This window comes from Rhododendron vialii, chromosome 6a, assembly GCF_030253575.1.
Source record: "Rhododendron vialii isolate Sample 1 chromosome 6a, ASM3025357v1".
In the NCBI taxonomy this organism is placed as follows: Eukaryota; Viridiplantae; Streptophyta; class Magnoliopsida; order Ericales; family Ericaceae; genus Rhododendron; species Rhododendron vialii.
In genome coordinates, this window is record NC_080562.1 from 22,767,184 (window position 1) to 22,775,602 (window position 8,419).

At 37.9% G+C, this 8,419-nt stretch overlaps 1 protein-coding gene across 1 annotated transcript; it reads right to left on the reverse strand.

The window, feature by feature from the left end:
- Positions 1-520: 520 nt before the first annotated feature.
- Positions 521-5,128, reverse strand: LOC131329439 (probable eukaryotic translation initiation factor 5-1). The gene is given in 2 exon segments (XM_058362543.1): positions 521-2,501; positions 4,904-5,128. A coding segment is annotated over 1 exon segment (1,386 nt). The 5' UTR covers positions 2,162-2,501; positions 4,904-5,128; the 3' UTR covers positions 521-775.
- Positions 5,129-8,419: the final 3,291 nt, after the last annotated feature.

Here is an 8,419-nt window from a genome sequence, read left to right on the forward strand (position 1 = left end):
ATGTTTTTAGTATAGATTTGCTTGGTGTATGTTTTTAGTGGTGGTGGTGTGTTAAAGTAGTTGTGGGTAGTGTGTGCACCTTTCAGTGTTCATTAGCAATTTTTGCTCAAAATTTGCCTAACTGGGTGCACTAGCTTTAACGACTCCAGTAACGTAAAACTTCAACATTTATTCCATCATCTACTCTAGTTTCCCAACTCCTAATATGTAAATTCCTTCATTTTGAATCCACATCTATCCCAAGAGTATGGGCTTATCTATCTATCTCTCTGCAAGTCTCTGAATAAGCAACCTTTCCACAATCACAATGGACAAATTTCACAAGGTTAAGCAATCAAAGCCAACAGTCTATCCCTCCACAGTCAACAAGCCCAACACAAGAGTACGGCTCAACTGATGTGAACGCATGAACATAGGCATAGAATGGACAGATACAACCACAATACGCAATACTCCTCTAACTTTAAGCAAGTAGACGCAACAGTATGCAAGTATTAACTCATTCAAAGACACTACGACAAATCATAAATCCAAAAAATTAAAATTAAACTCAGTAGCGCAGGAAAGAAAACAAACACAACAGGGGGAAAACCAGATTTCCCCATTATTTCAAGCTGTCTTTAACAGGGTTCAGATAAACCTAAACAAACTGACCCAACAAGCATATTATCCCATGACGAACAAGAAGCATTACCGTTTGACCACACTAAGAATAGATAAAGAACTACGAAACAGCTAAAACAGCATGGATATAGGCAGACACGGGCATCCTGTTTCACTCCTCTTCAGTTTCTGACTCGGCGCTCTGGAGCCACTCCACGAAGGGCTTAACATTCTTCCAAATCTGCGAGCCTTTATTGCTTCCATCCAATCCCTTCCCATACCACTTCACTATATACTCCTCTTCCAGCAAATCACTGTCGTAAAGTACTTTGAGCACCAAAGCCACCTCCTTTGCTGCCTCAGGTCTTGCTTTCCCACAGAAAACCTCGATAGCATTAAGCAAAACCAGCTGTGATCCCTCCTCTTGAGTGATGGCTGCCAGGTAGTTCTTCTTCTCGGTCACCTCCTTTGAAAACCCCTTCCCTGCACCATCAAAAAGGGCTTCAAAGAGGGCATCCATGATCTCTTGAGGAGTTCCAGAAAGGGATCCCAAAAAGGACTTCAGCTGGCTAGCAGAGGTTCCCTTGTTCAGAAATTCCTTAATCTCACCCACAAGCTTCTCATGAGAATTAGAATAATCAACTTTTACCCCGTTTGAATGGCCATTGACCTTGGATTGGATTTTGTCTTCGTCACGCTCAGGTGAATTTTTAACCGACTTTGGCCTCTCTTCATTGGTTGAAAGCATCACCATGCCAGCAGTGATAGAACTCAGCTGTTGTTGAATACGTTGGCGTGCTGCCTCAGCTGATGTGTCAGTCTACCATTGGATGTCATCGTCATCCTCAGTATCAACTGTGGCCGCAGCTGTTTCGTTATCATCTGCCTCTGTAGGAGAGTGATCTCCATCAGAAACATTGTTTTTCTTCTTGGTGGATGACTTGGAAGAAACATCCTTAGAGCCAGCAGTGGAGGATCCCTTCTTCTTTGCAGCCTCCTTTCTAACAGCCTCTTTCTTAAGTTTAGTCTGCTCCTCATCCGCCATCTCACCTTCCTTTACCCGCTCTTTCTCAGCCCTCCTCATTGCCTTCTTGTCTTTCGATCCCTTCTTCTGCTCATGGGGGTTCTTAATAATAAACGTTGTAAGCTTGTCTCTCATATCAACATCAGACAAAAACCCACAAGCAACACATTTTAGGGTAATCATCTATGCCTTATTAATGAGTATCTCAGTTTCAGGATTCCCACAGCCATAGCACTGAACATATTTCTTGATGAACTTTTCGAGAAGACCAGCAAGTTTGGCAGTGTCATGGGCCCCATTAACATGAGATGTTCCAGTCTTCTCATCAAATTTAGATTGGGCTCCAAGTTCGCAGCCGAAAAACTTTATGGTGTAGGAAGCAGGTCTACCCAAAGCCTTCGCAATGTCAACCATGTTGACCACATTGGTCTTGATGCCATTCCCTCTACCTTCTATCTTGGTTATCATTCTGGGCATCTTGTACCTATAAAAGGCATCATCTTTGTTTCCAGCACCAATATTTTGTAAAGCCATCTTGTTTCCAAGAAATATGCGTGTGCAAAACTTTATCAACAGGGTAACAAGGCAACTCTTTCACTAAGAACTTCTTTTTCAAAATTTGGTGAAGTCCTTGCAAATGGAAAAGGTCGCATGAACTGGCAACCCTGACTGCGTTCTAGAAATGACCCAAGTAGCACGCAGCTAACCTTGACAAAAGAATGTCTATTCTTTTTTCTTGATGACGGACAGTACTCTCCAAGCAACCCAATTGATGACAAAAAGAGGGAGGCCCGTTTAGACATAAAATAAGTTTCAACCTTAACACCCTCCACTTTGGCTGACTGTCGATAATGTAGGTTAAATAAACAATTTCCTGGAACCAAAAAATTGAATAGTTTAGATAGAAATAAATAAATTTACAAAAATAATAGGTGCCAATCAGCGAAACAACAAGCCTGTTCAAGGATTCCAAAAATATCTGAAAAACTAACTAAAGACTCTCAACATCCCCATCTGGACGAGGAAAAGAAGGGATGTCATTCATTAGAATGGTAACAAACAGAGTGACACAGTGAGTAAATTGTACTAAGTAAAAAAGTGGTTAGCCTTATGTGGTTAAAACCACTTCCACCAACCAACAAGTTGTGGACCACAACTTTTTGCTTTTGTCCTTACTCAAATTTTTTAGCGAACGTGTTAGTTACTTTTGCGCCAAACTTTTATGTATTATTGGTTTGTCTCGATGAGAGGAATCGGAAAAGTAAAAGATTATGATTTTTACACAATTTTTTAAGGCTGCTGATTTTGTCACTCCCTTTTTTGTTAACGCCACTCCGTTGCAAGTGTATTTTTGGTGCATAATCTTTACTTTTCCGATTCCTCTCGTAGAAACGAACCAATAATACATAAAAATTTGGCACAAAACTAACAAAGGCGAAAAAATTTGAATAAGGACAAAACCAAAAAATTGTGGTCCACAACTAGTTAGTTAATGGAAACACCCCCTTAAATAAACACTGTGAGTAAACTGTTAACAACAAAAAAAGAATCCGACCTTCAGTCCAACTAGATGCCGCCGTAAATGGGTAAACGATCAAAATTTATATGACAAGTTAACAACAAAATGCATCAAGGGTATGGTATTGTAATCCTTGAAACAATATCTTGGTAGAGAAATACGTGCTATTGAAATATTGTAACTATTGTCAAGTTCAATAGTGCTGATTACACCTCCATGAGTTTCGTATAACAAGATGTATAATCCATGCATCCTTCTACGGCACAAAATGAACATTTTACAATATTAGCGCCCCACAAGGAAGAGAATCAGGCTATGAATAGCAAATTTAAACCAAACCAAGTGGGAAAAAAAATCAAAACAATGCATAGAGAAAAATGCAACCAGATTAAAGATGTGAAAAGAGGCATAATATGTTTGATGTTGCATTGTTTACTTATTTAGGTACAATACGGAACTTCCCAAAAAAAATAATGTCACGAACAAAATAAGAGGCAAGAAAGGGATCACATCTAATACTCTAACATGAACTCTACTAAATGCATGTGTGCACCCGTTTTAGATGCATCAAAAGAAGAATATGTCTGACAATTGGGTAAAAGTGGAGGCATATGTCACATGTGTATGGTGGTTTAGCTAACACCCCAGAAAAGTTTGTCCATGTAAGTATGTAACTAAATTTGCCATATCAAATTATCAACACACATATAACTACCATCATAAACACAATTTTACTGTAGAAGTATTGATACATAACTACTTGACGAATATTTAGCCAAGTCCTTGTGTCTACTATGCACGAATCTGACGCTTAGACACACACATGGCCCACCCATCTAACAAAGCTAATCAAAATTGAAAACCAGTGCTATCAAATACAGTACAACTAACAGATAGCTCGTCAATCCAGCTAAAGGGAGAGAATAATATCTTCTGTGACAATACCAATCATTAGGCCACTGCTTCCTAATAAGGTAATCACAAAGTCCAAATAATACAGGACATAAGAAGATAATTAATGAATCCCCCAGTTTTTTCCTGGTAACTTTTGGAGGTATAAAACCAAAGGGATTTTGGGAATTACAACTTGAATACAAAGTTCCGAAAATATATCCAAGTCTTGGATAAGTTATGAATAAACAGAGACAGTTGCGCGGCAAAATACAAACTTCAAAATGTGCATGTGTGCATACATGTTTGTACATACAAAGGTAAATCAACCTTCACGTCAAACGATCGGCTATCACACATCAGTGTACTTACCCAAAAAAAAAAAAATCAACCTTCACATATGAGATTAATTTGAACAGGTTAGTGAGACCTACCACACAAAACTACCTTTTCATCCAAATAAATAGAGATTTCAATCAAAATCTGAATGAATATATCTGAAATCCTAAACCAAACCCAGTACACTTAAACCAGGATAAGTAACAGTAACCGGACTCAGCGTAGTCATACACATCAAAAGCCAATACCAAGTACGTATCATAATCACATGAAAACAAACTACATATGACCGAAATTCACACCCTACAAAAGCAAAACAAATATGAATGGAAAAAGAGAAGGAGTCCACAGATCTACAGCTCAAATTTGTATCGATTAAACTGCAAAGTCAAAACCATATCCATACATCCGAGATCCGACAACAAAACACAATAATCGCAAGGATGGAAACAATAAAAAGAGATTGAAATCAATTGAAAACGAGATTCGACAAATCGAGGTCGATACTATGGAAACCAGAGACATACCTTGGGAGATGAGAGAGAAGAGGAGAGAGAAAGCGAGGGCAGGTGAACAACGTAGACTACGTAGTTTCTACCTTGCGTGGTTGTGAACGAGGGTAGAGAAAAAGCCTTGGTGTAGGAATTTAAATAGAGCACAGTAGCAGAAGGAAGATTGGGATAGCGAGAAACCCTAAAAAACGGACGGGTTTCAAGAGAAAATTGAAGAAAAGGTCATGTTTTTTTTTTTTTTTTGCAAAATCCCTAGTTTGAATTGAAGATTTGGTGAGAAATGGGAAAAAGAGTACAAAAACAAAAAATGTTTTGTTGGTCCTTCCCCTTTTTTATTTCTCACTTTCTCATCATTCAAACAAGCACTAAGCGTGTAGGATTTTGGGCGAACCCGAATACTTCACACGAACTTCAACATATAGAAAAAAATGGATTTTCTTTGAGCACCGACTTTCTCTCTCTCTCTCTCTCTCTCTCTCTCTCTCTCTCTATTTTTTTTTTTTGAAAAAATTCAGTTTGACCATTTGTGGTTTGGTTTATGTGCAGTTTCAACTCCTCACATTGGATTATCAGCACATAACTACCTTGTGATTTTTGGACCAAAGTGCACTACCTATATATCCATCCAAGTTCACGGGAGACTCACACTCCTCTTTTGAGAATGGGAATGAGTACAATTGATTAAAAACCTACTTTGTCTTGAAATTTACAAAAAATGCTATTCTTCTTCCATATCTCTTCTTCCTCTTTTTCCATCTTTCTTCCTCCCACACACAGACAACAAGCATGCACACACGCTATATAAATCTATATCTCTACAAATATACACATATTGCATGTTTATACTGACACACACGTATATTAGAAGTTTAAAATTTCTTGAGAATCTTAGTCCGAAATGAGATGCCATTTGAATAACCTAAAATCAAATTAGAAAAGTGAATTTTCATTTGGTTGCTCTACCACCGGCCTAAGCGATTACAATTGGACCCAAAAATCATCAAATCGAACCTTAATCGACCATTTATATAAAGCGCTAAATTGACTTATCCAACCTTATTGAGCCATCAATTTGAATTGCATTGCATTGTCACAAACTTGCAAATATGAGTTTCTCTCTCCTCTCTATGTAAGTATGTATATATGTACACATGTATATTTCGAGAATAATCCGTAGCTATGGAGGTTTTAGGTTGTCACTATCTTGCGTAGCTATGGCCCGTCAATACCCAACGTAGTGGTTTGATAAAGTGGTACATATTCGAGTTCATCATTCGTAGAACTAATTCAAGTTCATTTTGTTAAACCTATATGGGAGAATCAAAATAAATATGCAACGTAAAAATTACTTACCTTCTGCCATGGTGTTTAAGTCTTTGAGAAATTCGGAAACCGTTTCGATCTTGAACCAATATGTTTCACAAACACAAACTCTCACTAATTATTTTTGGAGAGCAATGGGTAGAATTTCCAATCTAATCTATATAAATGTTTTTCACACCTGTAACTTGATGGTAATCACATGTCTTTATATAGATAGATCGGGACCCTTTCCCAATCGACACAACCCTTTATACTTCCTTTCATCAAAGAAGTAATAAGGCACCTATTCATTAAATAGTTACAACCTTATATATGAATGGTTACTAAACTCATTCATGAATAGTCATCATATCTACTCACAAATAGTCACCAAACTTTTTCGTGAATAGTCACTAATAATTTAGGCAATATATTTAATTAAATGTAATACCCATATTTTAGTTACGAACATAGATACTATAATATATAAATAGGATTGATGTGGCATGTGAGCCACATAAATAAATTCTAACATTCTCCCACTTGGCTCACATCACAAATCAACCAAAAAACTGTTGGGTAAAAGATACTAAGTATTGTATATGGCTATACAACAACTGCCCAAATAATGGTCTATAGTAGAAAGATTGAGCACAAATCATGGCGGTTATGCTATTTAAGCAAGCATTTCCTTCCATGTATTACAATAAACAAATCTCTCAAAACTTTATGTGGTATCACCTGTAAATTATGACTAACTAATAGTCACTAAGGATCCGCTTTATTTATCCCAACGGATAACTGTATACGTACTCCATATCTTATGTGCACAAGTACGTATTTATTCTCTAAAAACACTTATAGTGTGACAAAACTTTAGTTGAGCATCAATATGAGAGAAAACAAATATGAAATGAGCTAAAAGTCATGTATTCACTACATGACATAAACACTTTGCTTGCAATAACTAGCTCAATACTTTATGCTCAATGGTCACGAATTGTGTTTATGAACTATTTCTCTCCTCTAATAAGGTACTTTACGTCGATATTCTTTATTCGGCTTTCATCTTTATCTTAGAGAACAAAACTGTAGCCGAAGTAAACTCAATAATGATCTCAATATAACATCGACAACTTGAGACCCATATTGCATGCTATGCTTGTAGAGACCCATATTATTCGAAAATGGTTTAAAGGTTTTATAAATGCTAAAATACCGAATAAATGGGAAAACTGTGAGTTTATTTGATTTGGGGCTTAAATGATAGGATTGTTATTTGAGGGAGCGTAAGTGTAATTGAGTTGGGTGTTAGTATAAAAGGTGTGTATGTGATGTAAGCGATCAAAAATCTCCCTCATCTCTCTCTCTCCCCAGCCGACTCTCCCCCCATCTCCTTCGGCTCTCTCTCTCTAGCTCCATCACACAAAACTTCACCCCAAAACTCAAAACCCATGAAAAACAACCATCATTCTACCTTCCTCACATGTTCTTGAGCTCGTTGTTCATGGGGTTCGGCTCGGCAAGGAGTGTGCTTGGCATATTTTGAGATTTGAGTTCTAGAGCTTGTGTGGCCCGATCTCTCTTCGTGTTTGCTTTCCGACTTCGAGGTAGGAATTTCTTACTCTCTCTATGTGTTTATGAGTTGATTATGTGCTTAGATCGTTGCTTCGCCTTCAAACCTCGCCTTCCAATAAGGTTGAAACACCCCAAGCGTAGGGCTAGGTCGTCGATAGCATAATATCCGAAAGTCCGGGATCGTACCCACAGAGAATCGAAATATAGCTAGTTTGGATTGTAGGTTTTATATGGTGGATTGTGGCGTTTAAGACGGCCAACTTAGTTTTGCTTTTAACGGTGAAAATTGCCAAGGCAAAAGACTAGGATAACGCTTAATAAACTAAAAGGAGGCAAGTCTAGGAATCATCTAACCCTTGACAAAGGATGTTACCGGTTCTCAATTTAACTCAGGCGAGAGTCACGACCGCGTGCTCACGCCCGGAAGATTTAGCTTTAAAAGACTATGTTTATCGAGAGATGTGATTAACCGGAACTAAACAAACCTATTTTTGCTAATGTATCTAACACGTAGGAGGCCACGAGCCCTCAATATGCCACTTGCCAAGACCGCTTGACTAAACGACATACTAAGGAGTTAACACCCCTCGCTTAGACCAAAATGGCTAGGTTAATCCAATTCCAAAAACCATGATTTTAAGTCCGAAAGTT